Source organism: Rhynchophorus ferrugineus, unplaced genomic scaffold (genome assembly GCF_030347505.1).
Source record: "Rhynchophorus ferrugineus isolate W39M unplaced genomic scaffold, kcgeb_rfMv2 rfM11, whole genome shotgun sequence".
In the NCBI taxonomy this organism is placed as follows: Eukaryota; Metazoa; Arthropoda; class Insecta; order Coleoptera; family Curculionidae; genus Rhynchophorus; species Rhynchophorus ferrugineus.
The window spans coordinates 1,905,599-1,925,943 of record NW_027472590.1 but is presented as its reverse complement, the minus strand read 5'-3'; the positions used below and the strand labels follow the sequence as shown (position 1 = coordinate 1,925,943).

The 20,345-nt window shown below is 40.7% G+C and overlaps 1 protein-coding gene across 1 annotated transcript; it reads right to left on the bottom strand.

Moving 5' to 3' along the window:
- Nucleotides 1–419: 419 nt before the first annotated feature.
- Nucleotides 420–20,298, bottom strand: LOC143205005 (sortilin-related receptor). The gene is made up of 18 exons (XM_076417968.1): nt 19,762–20,298; nt 18,601–18,849; nt 18,383–18,544; nt 18,080–18,325; nt 13,004–13,266; nt 11,311–12,942; nt 10,068–10,330; nt 9,664–10,006; nt 8,041–8,316; nt 7,781–7,982; nt 6,015–6,181; nt 5,785–5,959; nt 5,504–5,731; nt 5,165–5,441; nt 3,905–4,125; nt 3,358–3,847; nt 2,526–2,782; nt 420–1,588 (listed from the first exon to the last, which is right to left on the bottom strand). Exons 1-18 carry the CDS (start codon nt 19,987–19,989, stop codon nt 890–892), a joined length of 6,378 nt encoding a protein of 2,125 aa, XP_076274083.1. The 5' UTR covers nt 19,990–20,298; the 3' UTR covers nt 420–889.
- Between the last annotated feature and the right edge of the window lie 47 nt (nt 20,299–20,345).

The window sequence follows — 20,345 nt, the reverse complement described above, 5'->3', positions numbered from 1 at the left end:
CAAAAGGCTCGTGCAACAGTGCCCTGATGTTTAGATGTAATGTTTGATGTTTGTTGAAGTTTTTTTGTAGCGTATTGGCGAATACAAGTGGATCTTCAACGGCAACCCCAAGCACAAAAACTTATGCGTTAGTCCAGACGAGCCATGGACATTGATTCTTATTATTCATGGCCTAAAATTTGGTGCACTGCACTATGTTAGTTAACTCAAATGAAATAGTTAATTGTGATTTTTTCGCAATAAATGCCATTTTAAAGTGATAAAATGATTACAATACATTCAATAATCTAAGTCAGTCTTCAGTTTTCTCTTCACACTTTTAGTCTTTTTTTTTGTTCTGTGTAGATTTGTTGCAGTCCTAGTTTTTCCAAAATGTTATGTTGAGGATGGCGGAGGTGAAAGAAAAGAAAGACATAAAACTCTTATGATAATCTTTATTACTTACACACAATAGTCAAGGTACGATACACAATAAAACTTATCCACAGTCAAATTCCTTTTATCCTGAAAAATCTAAACAAGAAACCTTAAATGAAGTATCACAGAAATTTGACTTAAAATTATATAATACCCCTAGAAAGACCTGTACAAATATATATGTGAGGATGAAGAGTCACTCTCTTCTAGTTAGAACAAAAAAAAAGAAGAAAAACAAACGGGAGCTATAAAAATACCTTTCCGGTACTTCGTGTATATATATAAAAACATCTCTAGACTAACGCTACAATATTTAGTTACAAAGATAAGGTATAAACTTGAAAATATTTTAACAATCTTTTTATTATATAAACATTTCTCAGTGTCGTGTCGAGCGGGCACTAGATGTTGGTAACACTGGCAAGTCTTCTCTTTCTCTCACTAAAAGTTCTGACGCCGACGTCTCCGGTAGTTAGATCACCAGGGGCTCGTCGTCGGAGAAGCCCGCGATACGCGGACACTCCTCCTCCTCCAGGCCGTTGTCGTCGAACGTGGCCGCTCCCGATCTGGAACTGTAGTGCGAGTTGGTGAAGCGCACGAAGCTGCTCTGTAACCGCCGGTTCCGCACCACGAGGTACCCTATCACGGCTATCAGGAGCAAGATGACGACCAAGCTCGGTACTATTATGGCCGCCAGGTTCGATCCGTCGGCTTCCGCCTGCTTCACGGAGATCTTGTTCAGGGCCTGGGACATGACAGAGCTGAAGCCCTTGTCGGTCTTGATGCGCACGGCGAACGTGTACTCGTGCGACGTCTGGTTGGTGTAGATCAGCGGGGAGTGGTCGACCAGTATTCTGGCAGCCGAGGACTCCTTTAACGCGGGACCGTCGTGGACCAGGATCTCGAATTTGTAGGGGCCGGATACCTTCACGTTGGTGTCGTCCCAGAAAACGATGAAGCTTCCGTTCGATAGCGGGGACACGCTGAAGGCCAGCGGAGGGGCGATGGGGGGCGCCTTGTAGGTCACCGGCTTGGAGAAGATGGCGCCGCTGATGTCGGTCGATATCCGGATGCTGTAAATTCCTCCGTTTTCGACCCTCAACGTGTGGTTCAGCTTGTTGTCCACCTTGATGTTCCAGGATCTCTTCGTCGTAGACTCACTCACACTCAACTGCCAATTAAAAAAAAAAGAATATTATGAACACGTTGAACAATATTACCTGAAAATATTTTTAAATTGGATTTTGTATCAAAATATCATAACATTTATATTACACTAAACAAGATTAAAGCCATTTCCCTGATTCTTTTCTAGATTTTTCCCGAAAATTAAGATCGGGTAACGATGATGACTGGGAGAAATAACGAGAAAAATGAGAAAGCCAGAGAAATGAATTTTTGTTGAATATTTCATCTAAAACAATCAAAATGAACAAAATAATTCCCATCAAGACTTTAAGTTATTCTTAACGTTGAAAATATTTCTTACAACACAAATTTATGGTAGTTTGGTGTACTACATATTACATATGGACTTTGTACTATGCTGTGTGAAACCATTAATTTGCAGGTTTACCAAAATTTTATGGAAAAAGACATTCGTAAAATGAAGAAGCTTTTCTTCACGTCAGGATAATCAGGACGTTGAAAGTCAATCATTTTGCAAAACATGCGACTGATGGTTTGTGAATGATTAATCGCAATAATATAAGTTGTCAAAGCAATTCGCTCATTCTATTTTGAATTTTTAAAGTCTCAGCCTCCATATTCCCCAGGCATGACCCCATGTGATTTTCTATGTCTCCAAAAATTAAAAAAACCTCGAAGGACTGTCATTTTGTAAGCACACGTGAGACTAAAAGCGAACGAAGAACTGAAAGGGTCGAGGTTATCTCAAAGAGTGAGTTTCAGAAGTGCTTTAGGGGACTGGATGGAGAGTTATTGGGATTGGGTTAATGTCGACGAAAAATTTAATAAACTAAGAAAGAAAAACCGAACATCCGTTAGTTTTTGAAGATATCTCGGAGTTTCAGCCATTCTCATTCATTCTCAAAATGACATAAATATATTATGAACGTGAATTACTTTTTCACGCATCTAATACGTACCGTATACGAGCTGTTGTCCGACAAATCGCAACTGGGTTTCCAACTGATGAACATTCTCAAGGGATCCTGTTCCTCGGGCCTGACCTGGACGTCTTTGGGGGGCGCTTTCGCGTTAGAAGACGTGGTTACTAGCTCGAACAGGCCCGAGAGTGGTCCATAACCATAGGGGGATACGACGCCCACCGCGAACATATACGTCTCGCAAGCATGCAAGTTGGGTATAGTCGCGGTTAAGTTGGTGGTTCTGTATCGCACAGCTGTAAAAAAAACCATCATTAAGACGTCCGACCGCCAATCTATAGTAACATTGAGTAGTGGCTATTTCTGGAGAATCCCAACCGTATTTGATAAACCGTCCGTCGGTATTTTCCGGTTAATTATCGAAAACGATTATCGTGAATATTGTCGAAAATTACAACACTTTTAATCTGAACTGACCATGAGGACATTGCATCCAAGATGCGTATCCATTCAATTTTTGTTTTAATTTTGTAAATTTGATTCAATCCTATACCGAATTCTTAATATTCTAGGCATAGTTGACCCTGTGAAAGTAAAAGTCCAGATAAATATGACTCGATGTCCGTTATGTGAGTATATCTCATCAGAATTACAGTTCGTTGATCATATAGTCAATCAACAGCATTAAAATTGAACAAGAAACATTGAAGTTTAGCTGGCTCGAAGATTTTTAAGGTTGGCGGTTCCTATTTTAGCGCGTAATCTATCAGGAATTCATACGAGTGTCTCAAAGAGTGAGAGGTGGTTATTAAAATCAGATAAAACATGAGCTAACTTACTCAGAGATACACTAGTGCAATATTGGTCGTACCTTCGAATAAACTCTCCTGAGTTATGCCGTAATACACGCCGAACGTCCAGGACACCTTCCCGTACTTCTCCGGTCGCTGCCAGGATAGTTTCACGGTAGTACCCACGTCCTTCACCGTTCTAGAATCGGTTATCTTCACCACAGGCAGCGGGGTGCCCAGGGTAGTCGCCTGAATCTGGGAATGAGGTCCGTGCAGCCCATTCCTGATGGCGTAGACTTCGAACGTGTAGTTCGCCCCCGGGGCCAATTTCAGCGTGCAGTTTGTCGACTTGGTGCTGTACGGAGGGAGCTTGGGGTACTGCGGATCGGCGGTTATGTTGATGTTGAAACGGTCGGTTTCACCGGTGTAGGTCCAGGCGAGGGTGACGCTGGTGTTGGTGTAGTTGGACACGAATAGGTCCTTGATGGGATCCACGCTGGTTTTCCCGTCGAATATTATGGTAGCCGGCGCGGACTGATCGCTGGGGTTCATACTGTTGTACGCCACGATCTGGAACGAACCGACGATGAGTACCGAGATTTGGACGGGGAACCGCCAAACGCTTACCGAGAATGTGTAGGATTTATTGTGTTCGAAATCGGCCGTCAGTAGGTGGGAAGTCTCATCGCCGTTCAGGATCAAAGAGGTCCGTTCCGAATCACCGATATTCCAGAGTATCTCGTACTTGGTTATGACGCCGTTCGGGTAAGCCGGTTTGTCCCAGGAGATCAGGATGTGGGAACCATTCTGCTGTATGGCCGTAACGTTCAGGGGAGGTGAAGGGACGCCTGAAAAAAAATTTTTTTTTAATTAATTACATCTTACATTAGATATGCTTAGTACAATCTTAATTTAAGCATACACAAGCAAGACAAGTACGGGATTAATACATCAGTATGTATTTCCCAAATTAAAATAAAGCTAATCTCCTTAAGCTAAATTAAGAATACACTAAACAAGTTCGTGACGTTTGGTTCGCTTCAATATTCTAATTTCCGGCGTGTTGTCCAGTAGCTGTATTGCTTCCACGCAACCTTATTTCATGTTTTAAGGCGAAATCTTGGATCAATTCGTATATCTATGTGATTTCGAGGTCATCGTGCAGCTTCTTCGTTATTTATGTAGCGATAAGCCTTGATAATTAATCGTACAAATTTGTTTTGTTGGATTACTAGATGGTTTAGTGCAACCTCATATTTGCACTTCATAGGTCCAAACTGATTTTATGATTTACTGATAAACCAATCTGTTTGGTTTTAGGTCAAGTTGAGAGTATCTTCCGAATAACCAATACAGTCGCTTGACTTTGAGATTAATCTGCTCTGCTTTTTGTCTAACATGAAGTTCCCAATTTAACTTACTTAGGTAAACTTTTATAAAAAAAACACATACAGCTCACTACCTTTGGGATTTGTTTCACTGATTATCAAAATGTCAATAAAAATCGAAACGAGAGTTTAAACTCCTGAAACTTTGTAACATGATGTGTGTAGGTCAAATAAAATTTAAGTGATTTTGTACTGTTAAACACAGCTAAAGAGATTTATAAAAGCCATTTTCATACTTGGCCGCTTGTCAAGTCACACCCATCGCAATCATTTGTTTTCATCGATGTCTCACGTATTTTCCGTAGAAATACTTCAGCAATTACGAATATGTAGAAAAATAACTTGATGAGTGCATCACCTCAAAGGATGTGTGATTTCCCTGAAAAACCATCCACGAATTGCCGATGACACACGCTTTGCACATTTTTTCTTGTTTTGTGGATGGAAACATTTTGCACACTGATAAATATTAAAAAACAGATTACTTTTAAAGAATTACCTTCAAACGTCGTGACGACGTAGTAGTAGGCCGGTGGGAAGACGACTTTGCTCGATACCTCACGCACGAAGATCGTGATGTTGTAGGACGTGAAAGGCTGCAGCTTCTCGAAGATGTACTCGGAGTCGCGCACCCAGCTCTGGTTCTTCCACGTTTTCTCGGATACCTTACTGATGGACGGCATGAACTCCAACTCCTTCTCGGTCTGGATCAGGTTCCAGGTCACCGCCAGGCTGGTCGACGTCGATTTCTTCAGGTCCATCGTGATCTTGAACACCTACGGGGGACAATAATCGAAAGTCATGGACGAACGGTCGGGTTTTGTGCCGAATCCATTACCTGATACACGCGTTTTCGGTTGGAGCAGTCCTGTTCGTCGTAGGAGTCGTGACAGTCGACCTTGCCGTCGCACATAACGGATAACGGGTAGCAGCTTCCTCCGTCGCAGGGGAAATAGCCCAGGCTGCAGCTGGGGGTGGCCGGTTCGTTGGGCACGTAGTCTTTGTCGCACGATAACTCGTCTGTCTTGTCTGGACAATCGAACACCGTGTCGCAAACTTGAGTATTCTGCGAAGAAGACGTTTAGACGCCCAAAAAACGCTTCGGGGAACACTACTTACGAGAATGCAGCTGCCGTCGATCCGACACTTGAACTCGTTACACGCCACTTTGGTGCTGTTGCAGTTCTGTTCGTCCTCTCCGCTGGGACAGTCGTAGCTGGTGTCGCAGACCCACGCGCTGGAGATGCATTCGCCGGTCTCGCATTGGAACTGATTGTCGTTGCAAATAAGAGGTCTGAAAAACGAATCGTGTAGAGTTTTATGCCGACGTCAGTCCGGGCGATGCTCACTTGGGTGGGACCGTTGTGGGAGTCGGTTTTACTTTAGCGGAGCTCGTTTCGCTGCAGCCCAACTCGTCGCTCTCGTCGCCACAGTCGTCCACCATGTCGCATTTCCACCAGAATGGAATACACCGGTTGTTTTGACAGCGGAACATCCATTCTTGACATGTACCATTCTAAAAAAGAAGGAAGAGAATACGTTTTTTTAACTAACCTACAATTTGTCTTTTTGATAATTTAAATCTAGGTATATAACTAGGAGGACCAGTCTGCCCTATCTTAGTCTTTGGTGAAATAATGTTTATACACGTCACTGTTGTATTTTTTATTATATGCACCATATACTACCATATTATATACACAAGATCAGATGGTTTGATTCTTTCGAGTCTGTGTCCTGCTCTGGTGATATCCAAAAGCTGCAATACTACAATATTCTCATGAGAAGTCATGCCCCATGTCTTTCCTCATGCCCCCTTGCAATTCTCTTGATTTCTTGGCTAACTTTGGGTATCTGAAAGTCTCAATGTAGGTCCTGTAGTGTTTGGGCGCGCTCACAATACCCCTCAGGACTTTGTTCTGAAAAATGTGTATTTTGTTTATGTTACTCTATGCAGAACATCCTCAAAATTGAACTCCGTATGTCCATATAGGTTTCAGTATTTGATCATATAACAGCAATGTACTGATAATTGTAATTTTCTTCCAATTAGCCAATATATTTTCTTATATTTCAATTCCTGTTCTTTTCTTTTCTTTTTTATAATAGCAATTTATTATGTACTGATAATTTGTTCTTTTCTTTTCTTCTTTATATGTTCCTTCCAGCGAAGTTTTGTATCAAGATTCATCCCGAGATGTTAAGCGTTGTTGCTATATTTGGTGTTGTTATTGGTGTATGTATGGTCTGATTGTAAGTGAACTGAGCATGCACAAATTTACTTTCGTTCATTTTTATTTTATATCACAAGTGTAGAGTAAGCTTCTTCTTGTTTAACTCTAAATATTTTGGCTGTAATGTACGGTTTTAGTAATTTGATGTGTTGTTTTGGTAACATTTTCTGTAGTTTATGAACAAGGCCTTCATGCCAAACCTTATCGAAGGCTTGTGCTACATCTAATAATATAGCTGAGCATACTTTATTACTTTCGTAGGCTTTTTCAATAACATCTGTTAGTCTGTGGACCTGGTCAATTATTGAATGCTTGTTAATAAACCCAAACTGGTGTGTTGGTATTAGGTTTTTTCTCTCTATAGAAAATAAGTGATCGTAAATATAAGCTCATTAGAAAAAAAAACGCAGTGTAAATGACCGATTGTAAATGATCTGTTTATAAACTTAAGAGTCTGTTGTAAGAATTACAAGTCTAAAAAATTTAAAAACGATTCCTACATATCTCCATTCCAATTTACTTGATACAACAGCTAAAGTTTCTAAGATCCACCAAGCCATCGTTAAGTATCTATAAGGCCATAAGAAATACAAATATAGGAAATACGTGAAAACATCAGAGACCGAAAGGTGTTTCGCGACATTAAAGCGTATCAAAACGTTTCTCAGAAATTCAATGGCCAAAGATCGTTTAACTGCTCTTTCCATGGCTATCTCTTGAAAAAACAGTTTATCTCCACAATTTTAATGATAAACTGTTTGAACACTGAAGTATTTTTACAAAAATTGCAGAACACCTTAAAATCAGGAGCCGCCACTGTCCAAGGTAGTTCTTTAGCAATAACGACTGAAACATTAAACATAAACATAAACATTAATTACCTTTACGTAAAAATCGTCGTTCGTCGACTTGGGTGGGGCGGTGGTGGTCTTGGGGCAGTTCAGTTCGTCCCTGCCGTCCGGACAGTCCTGGTCACCGTCGCAAATCCAGGTCTTGAATATGCACCGGTTGTTTGGCGGACCGCAGGGGAACTGTGATTCCGTACAGGTGTTGTTGGAACAGTTGAACTCGTCGGAGCCGTCTCTGAAAAGAGGAAGGGCCGTTAGCATTTAAGAGAGATGGGGAACTGGCGTCGTCTTACCGGCAGTCAGATTCCCCGTCGCACTTCCACGTGCTGGGGATACAGGTGACGGAACCGCTCTTGCACTGGAACTCCTCCTCGCTCTTGCAGGTGGTGGGCTGGTCGGGGTCGCAGTTTCTCTCGTCGGAATTGTCTCGGCAGTCGTTCTCGCCGTCGCAGCGCCACTGTTTCGAGATGCATCGGCCGTTGTCGCATGAGAACTGGGAGGCGGTGCAGTTCTGTTTGGGGCAGTTGACCTCGTCAGACCGATCCGCGCAATCTACGTCGTAATCGCACCTGGAAAAACGACAGGGAGGTGAGGATCGGGGCTCTTCCCACGGGAACTACGTGAGAGTGAACACAGATGGACTATATGATTGGCTAGAACAGCACTGGCGTATTTCGACAATCTACATCAAGTTGTGTTTCTGCATATGCTGACGATACAGCGGTTTTATCATCACACAAGGATCCAATATCAGCCACAAAAATCTTCCAACTTCATCTTAACAAAGTCGAATTGTGGTTGAAAACGTGGCGAATCAAAGCAAATGAGATAAAATTTACCCATATGACATTCACCCTTTGTAGAAGAACATGTCACTCAGTAAAATTGAATAACCATGAACTTCCGCAAGCAAACAACGTTAAATAACTAGAGATGCATTTTGACCGACGTTTGACATGGAAAAAACATATACTGACAAAATGCAAACAGCTTGGGGTTAAACTAAACCAAATGGCTGACAGGGCGGGCGTAAATCAAAATTATCATTAGATAACAAGGTTTTGCTGTATAAATTAATACTTAGGCCCATTTGGACCTATGGTATTGAACTGTGGAGTACTACTAGCAAATCTAACATAGATATCCTCCGGAGGTTCCAGAACAAAGTGTTGCGAGTCATCATCGATGTCCCATATTACGTGTCCAAGAAACTGATTTACAGCGATATCCCCCTAGAATCCCTAATGAGTTTGATTCGGAGTGTTAGTGCGAAGTACTCTGAAGGATTATTAGTGCATCCCAATGCACTCACCAAACAGTTAAATGTATGCGATGACAGTATAGTGCATAGGCTCAAACGCAAACTACCATACGAACTAACTAATAGACACATAGATTGAGATTTAATAATTTCTAGAATAAGATTTTGATTATAAGTTGTACAGCAAATCACTTACTGAAGTGATCTTCTACATGTCAGAAGAGATTAATAAAAAAGAAGTTGTGTTTCTTATTTGCTAATTCTATGAATGAACCCTTCATGGTACATTCATTATGACAATCTGCATAAGGACCTGAAGGTTGAACTCTGAAAGACATGAACGGAGGCTTCATCAGAACATCAATGTCACCAAGGTCCTTCACCTTCTAGATAATAATGTGTTAGTCAGAAGCTTAAAGTAAGATTTCATCTAGTCCAGTGAAGTTATAAGTAAAATTCACTGCACATTACAAACAGTGACATACTTTTTAAGTCTAAATTGTCTATCGTAGAATAAGTACTTTTCAATTTTGAAAACGTAGCAAATTTGGGCAAGAAAATATAGCTTATTGGTGTTAATTTAAGTGCGCCTGCGCTCAACTGGTCATTCATGTATTACATTTCGTTTATTTCCTTGTAGCCTGACGATACTCACTTCCAATAATGAGGCAGACATTTTCCATCGCCGCACACGTGGAAACTGGGCGGGCACTGGAAGGTACCGCATCGGGCTTCGTCCGAACCGTCTCCGCAATCGTTCTCGCCGTCGCAACGCCAGCCCTTTGGCAAGCAGAGGCCGTTTCCACAGGAGAAATGCTCGGCGCTGCAGGAATTACCCACTGACGGACAAGTTCCGTTCGGTAAAGCGGTCACTCCTCCTGGACATAGGCAATCTGTACCGTTCGCGGTCATACCGTCTGGACACAGGCATCGATAGTTGTTCTTCGGCATCCCAACGCATATGTGAGAACAGTTGGCACGCGAGCAAGCATTCGTTCCTGAAAAATTCGGGTTACGATAAGCGGTGATCGAGCACGAGGATTATCTTCGGACACTCACCGAACTGAATACCATGGGCGTAAACCTTCAAGTCCATCAACCCGGCTAGGTCCTTCAGGACCACCTGGACGCCCTTGTACACGTCCTTGTCGCTGCTGTAGATGGCGTTCTTCTTCCAGTCGTCCCAGTACATGACGCTCTTGAAAACGGCAACGGCGAAGGGATGCGAAACCACATCGACGTTATGGACTATCCTCTGGAATCCGTCACCATGCAGATCGGAACTGCCAATGTAATCCTGTCGAGCATCTACCCAGTATATCCTGAAAAAAAAAACAAAAAATACATCACCGGGCATATAACCTGTTGGTCTTTAATGGAGAAGAACTAGAGAATGAATATGCTGCTAAACTAGGCAAGGTGAAGAATTTACCCTAGAGACAGCTGTATCATAAAATATATAAAAGATGATGAAAACGATTTGTAAAAAAAAGCAAGACTTCGAAACTTTTACATTTAATGAAAAAATAATGTCACCATCTTATATGGCATTACATATTACATATACTATGGTATTCTGATCAATCTATCTTAGTTTATACCAAGGTTATAAACAAAAGTCTGAAAATGGACAAACACCGCAATTTTTTTCGAGTATATAAAGAAAAAGTGCAAAAAATATTTAGATTTTAGAACCGACTGATAATGCGGCATTATATCAGAGTTGTAGTGAAAAAAACGACAAAAACATTCATTTCGACATTTAAATAATAGTTTTTAAGCAAGTAAAAATAGAGTTCAGAGAGATTGTGTCTCAGAAAAACAACCATAACAGAAAACCAACTCCATAATCATAATACACCATAACTTAAAAACTATTAATATATTGATAAAAAAAATAAAAGGTAAATATATGAGAATAAAAAATAAAGAGAAAAGAAAGAGAATAGAAATAATGCCTTAAGTTTAAAGTCTCAAAAAGAGGGGAGATACAGTAAATAGAATTAAAAATACTAAGAGAACGTTATTAGTACGAATTTTAACGGAACAATGACAATAATGAACTGAAAGAACGAGCAGAGAATAAATGGATAACGACCACAAACGCCAGGGAATGATATATCAATAGGAACTAGATGACTTCAAAGCTTTTTCAGAGACTTTTTAATTGACCTGTTACTCATTAGATGTAGCTAAACCATTTCATACTGCGATCTCAATTGGGGACCTAATCAACCAAAAATAAATAATAACCATCTGTGCATGTATCTTAATTAAAGAAAAAAAATTAACAATTACGAACCTATTGGCGATATAATCGACGGTAATACCATTAGGCCAACCAACTCTGTCCTTGCCAAACAGCGTTGAGCTATTGCTACCATCCAGATTGGCTCTATTCACCGAGGGCGCCTCCACGGACCAGTCCGTCCAGAACATGTACCCTGCCCTGGGATGGACGGCGATGCCGCGCGGCTTCTTCAGCACCGTACCGTCCAGTATGGTCTTCCTCATGCGGCCTCGGTGACTGATGTCGGTACGGATCAGCTCGATCTTGGCCCGGACCCCGTCCACGAAATACAGCGTCTTCGAGATCCAGTCGTAGGCCATGCCCTCGATAGACGCCAGGTCGTTGGTGACCAGCGTCTCCGCCACGCTGCCGTTGTCGAAGCACTGCCGATTGATCGTGTCCACGTTGATGTCCGCCCAGTACACGCAGTTGTTCTCGATGTCGAAGTCGATGGCGATCACGTTCTTCACGCCGCTGATGGGCAGCGTCTCCATGACGCCCGTGACGAGGTTGTACCGGGATATGTTCTCCCGCTGGGCGAACAGCAGGAACTCGTCGATCTCCTTGAAGGGACACGGCACGAAGTCGGGCAGGTAATGCTGCTCGAAACCCTGGACGCACTTGTCGCCCTCGATCTTCCGGTAACCCTTGGTCCTCTTGTAGTAACTCCCGGGCGGGCAGGCTTCCGGCCGCTTGTAGGGGTCGTAGGACCCCATCGACTTGTCCTGTACGCACCTCGGTACCTTGTCCGTCACCTTGTTGAACCCAAAGTCGCACTCGAAGTCCAGCACGTCGCAATCGCACGGTTTCTTCGACACGACCCGGACAAAGTCCAGGCCGTTCAGGCAATTCGCGTGTCTGAGCCTCTTCTGGTACACCGTCTGCTCCCCCAGGATGCATGGAATATAGCTGCGATTCTCCTCCGACTGGCTGGGTGACCACGTCTTGTAATCATCCGGTTTGCAGGTCGATTTGAACACATTGGAGAAGTTTACCTTGACGATGATCCAACGGTGCTCCTCCGGTAGAGAGCCGAACATCGTGAAGACGGTGGTGTTCTCGCCGGGCTGGGTCATCAGTCCGTACAGCTTAATGTCTTCACTGTGGAATATCGTCTGTTTCCAGGTCTCGCCCTCGTCTAGAGAATACTTGATGTGCCGCGTGGACTGGGAACTCTTGAAGAACTTCACGGCGGTCACGATGCCGCCGTGATCGCCCATGTTGAAGAAGTACAGATCCCTGAGGATCTGGCGCCAGGTCAGGCCCGCGTCGACGCTGATGTAGATGCCGTAGTGGCCCTTGAGGTTGCTTCCGAGCACGCCGGTGGCTATGATGACTCCCGGCGCCGACTTGCTGGACAGGATCGTCACCGACCTGGTCTCCGGATAGTGCTGGCTGAATTTCTGGTTCAGGTGGAGCGAGCATTCCTTGGCCGGCAGGCAACTGGTGGTCTGTCCCTCGACGTCGACCGCGGGCGGTTGGATCAGTCTCCAGGTGGCGCCGTGGTCGAAGGTGATCACGGAACCCAAGTGACGTGGCGCGATGATGCTACTGTCCGGTTTATTAACCACCCTGGAGGCGATGTAGATGCCGCTGAGGCCTTCCACCTTGTACAGGTCGACGAAGGCTTCGTCTGAGATTTGACTAGAACAAAAATAGAACCAATAAAGAGGAAATCCGGATCCACGTAGGTAATCTGACATACTGCAGCCAGGTTCCCTGCCAGGTGCTGTTGGGGAAAAAGGCCAGGATGTCGTTGAGGGACAGCGTGAACATCACCTCTCCGGACACGCCGTTCAAGTTGTCCGAGACGTAGAGGTTCGAACTGGTCTCGCTGTGGCTGGCCGCGACCAGTGCTCGGTTTCCGGTGACGTCGGCGATAAAGAAGTTTTGCATTGCCAAGGTCGTATTAAATACGCACGGTATCTGAGGTCCCAGCTTGTAGGACACGTAGAGATCCAGACCATCCTGTAAAAAAAACGAAGCTAGAGATACTGTCGACGGTTATTTTGTTATTAACATAAATTTCTATGATCATTGATTCCAATAATTTTAAACTAATGAAGAAAACCAAACTATCTTGTAAAAAGTCACCTTAGACAAGCTATTAAACAAAACCAAAATAGGACAAAAGAGGAGAGAATTGGATATAGTAAAACTTAGTGATGAGAAAATAAAAGGCAGTATAAAATTCGAAATAAGCAATAAAAAAGCAATTTACTTTTTTATAATTAAAAAGCCAAGTAATAATATAAGTACTTCAAACATCCTATGTTTTAGGGTTTTAATATAGACATTTTAATATGAAACCCAAAGTTCAATATTCTTTTTAAAACTTTCGATATTTAAAAAATATATTATTCGAGGGCCACTATTTATATTTCGCGAATTCGCAACACTACTGTCATGTGAGTCCATCTGACGGTTCCATCGTAAAGTTCGACATTTTTGACGATATACGTACTCAGAACATTTTGTCGCACGGACGCTATTTGTTTATTTTATATTTAGTTGAAAGTTTCGACTCAACAAAAAATGGAACGATTTTCGACGTGGATTATCACAACAAAAGTGCATCAATGAGAACTTAATTTGACTTTTGGCGATGAAGCTTCATCAAAAACCACCGTGTATCGCTGGATTCACGCTCATTCATCCCTAAGCATTAGCTCCACCAGCATATATGCGATTTTACAGGAACACTTAGCTGTGCGAAAGTTATGTTCGCGTTGAATCCGACAAAATTTGACAATCGCTCAAAAATGTGACGAATCATAGATATATTCGTATGAGCCCGAAATCAAGCAGCAGTAGACTGTATGTGGTGTTCCAATATGAACCAAATCCAACAAAAGTTGTTCGCGCACGAAGCACTTCAAAGAAAATGGTTACCTGTTTCTTCGGGAAAACTGGTCATATTGCAACAGTGTCTCTAGAGGATCGTAGAACAGTAAATTTGTAAACAAGAGACGCCGGATTGATCTTCATCATGACAATGCGAGCTCTCAAACAAGATACTATTTGAGCACTCAAAACATCGAATTTATGGGTCATTCGCCGTACAGCCCTGATTTGGCACACAATGACTTCTTTTTGTTCCCATCCGTGAAGAATAAATTGCGTGGTCAACGATTTTTATATCCCGTAAAACGCTACTGAAACGTTCAAAAATCATGTTTTGAAGATACCTCATTCGGAATGGAATAAATGCTTTGAAAATTAGTTTAAGCGTATGCAAAAGTGTATCGATCATCGTGGCGAGTACTTTTTGAAAAACAATAAAAATATATTCGCAGCTTAACTATTTGTTATTTTTCCTATTCCCGAAATATAAATAGTGACGTATCGTATTAAAAAAAACTATAGGAATAGGAGGGTAAAAACTGATACTGTGAATGAGCAAAGAGAAATACGTAGAAAAGGTTTCAACTATAAGGATTAAAAGTTAAAAATACGAATTGCTTCTTCACACACCTAATATTCACACAATTTTATAAGTCCAGCTCTGATATTGTGAAACCATCCAGACAAAATGACAAACATTGAAAACGAAATGTGTTTTAAACATATTTAAAAATAATTCTAAAAGATAAGAAAAGAAGGAAAATACTGGACCCAACGTTTACATTAACGAACAAAATAAATACGCTATTTATAAACCAATATTTGTACAATTTAAGTGCATGAGCTTCATGATAATATAACGTAATCCATCTTTGCGAGAGATAAGAGTTTATCATGTGAGTTGCGGTGACTCATCCGCTCATTTGATAATCAAAAAAGTATGAAATCACGGCAGCTCAGATTTTTTCCGTTCATATATTCGATTCAAGGTCACCGTTCCATTTCACTGTCAATATTTTTGGTGATTGTTTCAAATTGTAAGGATGACTCATGGACTGTTGTTAAAAGAGGTTTTTAAAGACGACTTGGTTCAGTTTTTCGCCAACAGATCTCAAACGTTCTACAATGAAGAAATTATCATGGTTTTGCCAGAAAATAGTCACAACATCCTCCAAAAACCATCGATTAGTGTTTGAAACGTACGTGAATAAAAGCACTTTGAGCCGGCTTGGTTGGCGCAGTGGTAAAGGTGACGGGACGTTCCACCTACTATTGCGATAGTCGCGGGTTTGAATCCTGCTGGGGTATGGTAGTAAATTTACGTTTGTGATTGTCCTAGACAAGAATGTAAAATCCGACAAGAAAAATGATCCCAGTCACGCCAGTATCCAGGCTGGGTAAGACCAGATGTCTTCTGGGATGATTTCGAAGTTGGTCCCTCGGCAGTCGGTAGGCGTACTGTCGAGGACCGTGGTTCGGAGCCCTCGTTAAACTGTAGGTCCAGTCCAAATAAACTTTCGTTGACAAAAAAGAGACTTCAAAATATTTAAAAACATGCGCTTTGAAAATATCATAAAATCGAAATGATTTTCCCCCAAGGCCTTGATCATTTCAACGCCAGTTTTTTTTTTGGCAACTGTTCCTAAGATACAATAGTGTCAACTCATTGACTGTTGACAAAAATAACATGTAAATAAAAAAGTCGACGACAAAACCCCTAGGGTAACAAAACGATCTATATTTAAATAGTCAACAGTGTCGAGCATGTTGCCCGAATATTTTTATGCATGCGACATTATAAGACAATTTTTCAATTATTTATCAACAAAGCGTGGACACCGTGTTACTCGCCTTGTTGCGTTCTAAAAAAAGCTATTTACTTCCTATCGTTCGAAATACTGCGAAATAACATGGGTTTTAATCTTATCTACCTCCGTGGCGACATAAAATACGGAATAATCCAACGCCGTTTGTTTTCTACTAGCATTTTATTATATATTAGCGGCACTGTTTGTAAAATATCGAAAATCCCAATACAAGTTCCATCGTTCGTCATCGACATGTCTCGGTATCCAAAAGTTGGACCATGGTTTATATCTACGTAAACAAAAGACAAGATCACTTAACGGGGAATGAAGTAGGAGTAATGTTCACGTAGCGTTTCGTTCATATTTTATAAAATTCGAGTTCTAACAAGCTGTAACGTTTATTTGCTAACGATGAACGAAAAACACCAACTAATGGGACTTGAAATATAATTTGTGCAACTTGCTCTTGATTTAAAATTATAGAGGCCGAAAAGTTGCGAAACCCCACCCTCTAATCTTCCTAAATCTAGTAGTCCTAACCTTCAAATACGTGTCAAAATCCCATGGCAATCTCGCATTTAGTTAAAGACTTGCGGTGATTTTAACGAAACATTTTTTTTTATTTTCAAAACAATCTAACGTGTGAAATTTTCGAAGAATGCCCTAGGGGGCACTGAACAAACAGTATGTAGAAATATGTCACAAAAAAACTAATTTATGGAAGAGAAGAGTTATTTTTATAAAAACAAGGCAGCTTATCACACAATTCGAAAAACAATATAGCGAAAACAAATGAATTGAAGTAGGAGTTGTTCAACATCCATTCTATTCGCCAGATTTAGCTTCCCCGGCTTGTCAAAAATTCAGGCGTTTCAAACCACCCTCATTGAAGGAGAAATAATATCAGTCGTTGTCTTCTAGGGACGTTGGAAGCGTTTAAAAGTGTCTGGCTCCATACCATATTTATAATAAGCTTAGAACCCAATCCATCTTATCACTAATTAAAATACCAATCCATAGACGTTATTTCTGATCAGAGCAACATTCAACCTATAGAGATAAACATCTACTGTTGGGTACTGCGAGATTTATCAGTATCAAGTACTATTTAAAATCAAACATATCAAAAACATGGTGACATGAAAAAGTAGTATCGTTAGGACATAATATTAAAATGCGCTTGGAAATACAAATACGCGAACTTATCAACTTAACTTATCAACAACGGGCGATTTTATGCAAATTCGTTCGTTTCATAAACGCGTTCATATTTCGTAGAACCGTAAAGTACAGGAAAGAATATTCGTCTTCAAATAGATAAGGGACATAAATGTCATCTCTTGGAAATTTATTATAAATTATGACAAAAATTAGATATAAATAGTGAAGTGGTTAAGTTCTTATCATTAATTAAAAATATAGTGGAATTTATATCGTTTCTGCGTATATGTCAGTTGTTTTCAATGACAATTGTGGTAGCTGCAGAAGCAGCAGAAACCACAGATTATTCGAAATACACGAGTTACCCATAGAATAATACTGATCTTGATGAAATAATATCGTTAGCTTATAATAATAAATTGCGTTTCGAATTACAAAACCACGAACTTATCAACTCGTTCAACAATCTAACATCAAAAAAGAATACGGGAATTTTATACAAAGTGCTTTGTTTTATAAATACGTTTATATTTCGCACAACTGCTGAACTACATAAAATAATGATTTATTCATGTCGAAATAGATAACGGGCACAAATGTCATCTCTTGGAAATTTATTATAAATCATGATAAAAAATAGATAAATAGTGAAGTGGTGAAGCTCTTATCAATTCTTCTATCTTCTATCTATATAAGTTATCTCAATTTAACTCAATTTGACTTTTAGTTTATTTTAGCTCTTATATGTTACAACATTCTAATGCAAATAAAATAATCAAACAAAAATGTTTAAAAATATCAGTTATTTTAACATTATAGATGAATGTTCACTGCTACTTTGGAGATACTATATATTCAGTCGTTTTTCAATGGAAATTGTGGTAGTTGCCAAAGCACACCACGATGAATAAACAGAAACCACATATTACTCATGCAACAGCATCGAAATGCGGAATAAAAATACTCACCTTCGAGTTCTTTTTGGATGTGAAGAGATAATCGTTCTTGAGTGAAAAGTCCTGGACGTTAGTGGCGTAGATGCTGCTCTTCCTCTCCCGGAACAGGTCGCTGGAATACAGGATGGTGCTGGACTGGGTCGGTTCCGCCCTCTGCACCAACAACTGATGCTTGTCGCCGTCCTTCAGCCAGAAGAAGGCCTTGACGAACTCGTGGGCCGGCCTGAAAGTCTTGCCCAGGTTCTCGGTGATCCAAAGCTGGAGGATGAGGTTTTACTAGACGCTAGTTCGATTCGCGTTCTATCCGATACTTACTCGGTTCTGCGTGTCGTTCTTATCCAGTATGACGAAAGTCGAACGACTCAGCTCTAAGAAGGACAGCTCGCTGGGCGTGAAATTCAGCTGGATCCTGGTGAAGTTCTTCCCGTGATTGGTGGTGACGTAGAGCAAGTTGTGCCTGACGTCGGTGAACACAAACTGGGGAAAGAACGGGGAGTGTTAGACCAGGCTGGCGCGACGATTCGGGAACTTACGATGGAGTTGTATACAGGATGATTGTAGAACTTCTCCAGGGTGGCGTAACTGCCGTTGGGCAATTTAAACATTTCGGTTTGATTTTTGTATGTGTCCCCATCGTCGTACGATATGTACACGGCCGAGGGACTGACGAGCTGCTCGTAATACCCCAGAGATGGGTCCCGGGCTAAACATATCACCACGTTACTGTCCTCGCCCACCCAATGCACCATCAACTGTTTATGGGTATCATTGAGATGATTGATCTATAAAAGCAACAAAAAACCGTCATATTTCTATTTGTTTAAATAATTATGTTGTTGTTCATTGAGCAATCTTCAAAGAACTATACGACTATGACTCATCCCTGATATTTTGTGGTCGATCAAAGTACCATCTGCATCCTAAACACCACACTAATTGTGGTAATTAAATATCCAGGATATCAACGACAAAACATTTGATAAAACGTTAGTAATCCGTTCTTATAAATAGAAAAAAATTGAGCATCAAAAACACGAACTTAATGTACCACTCATGTCTAGTTTACCATAATAAAAACGCTCTGGGCGCTCTTTTAGTACCTTAAATTAGTTTAATAGGATATATCCGATAAAACTAGATTGAATTTATTTTTAAACCGCGTCTTCTTGCGTCCTATTACCGCGGGGACGACGGAATCTTAAACGTAACAATTTAAAAAAAAATAGTTGGTAGTATAATGTGGATTAAACCCCATTTAAAAATACGGCGAAAATCCTCTTTCCTTACGCAATCTGGATCCAATTAAAACCAATAATTCGATTAAGAAACCGTAGGAAAGTTTCTACCCTAATTTTTCTATAGAAACGTCACTTTTTCGATGTAACCAATCATCCTGGGATTCCCCATTTTAAGAACTCACACACCACCTTTTGCGTTATATTAATAAGCAAGATGATTTAATCTGGAAGATATACGTGTAACTACGTCATCAGACCTGTAACAACTCGAAACAGTCGAAACTATTGTTTTTTGTGTATATTATTTAAACTGCAATAATAAATGACCTTTAATATTTCACTTTTAAACGTTCGAAAAAAAAAACGTAACGAGTGCAACAAAGTGCAATAAAGTGCAATAGAATTTTCGTTACAACTAAACTCTAATAAAACACATTTAAATAGAAGCAGTATTACCTTAGTTGAAGGATCCACCGTGTCTGGAATCAAGTCTCTTTTAAATCGTCGTTCAACATTACTTCCTTGTTCGTTATCATCGTTCCCGTCCAAGTTATAGATTGTATACGGCGGTGGTTCCGGATTACTGTATAAGGTCCTTATGTGACTCTTAACTTTGCCATTTGTTTCAACCACAAAATAGAGCACATATATTAAAAAAATAAATATAAAATTTTTTCGACGCATTTCAGCGACACGTACTCTCCCGTCGATCAGCTGAGAATGACTACAAAAACAAAAGAAGCAAAGCAGATTTTGCTTATGCTGTGTCAAGTCTGTCAGATTCGAAGACTTATCGGGCGTTTTTTAGTGCCAACGTGAATCGGATAAAATTCCTAGTTCTGTAGGAAAATATTTATCGGAAAAATATTGTAGTAACACAATATTAATATTTGTTGTTTAATTAATATATATTACGAACAGCACTCAATAATTTTGGAATAAATCTATAATTAAATAAAATAATATCTTGGACTCACAAAAAAATGCTTTCTGACGTCATCGTCAAAGCTGTCAAATTTTAGGTGTAGTTTTGTGTTTAC

Bases quoted from the DNA above. Each gene is read 5' to 3' on its own strand.
- LOC143205005 (XM_076417968.1), bottom strand. From the start codon at position 19,989: ATGCGTCGAAAAAATTTTATATTTATTTTTTTAATATATGTGCTCTAT. The intron at 10,007-10,067 runs GTGAGTGTCCGA...CGAATTTTTCAG, and splicing joins CGCCCATGGTATTCAGTTCG to GAACGAATGCTTGCTCGCGT. The intron at 5,442-5,503 runs GTAATGGATTCG...TGTCCCCCGTAG, and splicing joins ACCGAAAACGCGTGTATCAG to GTGTTCAAGATCACGATGGA.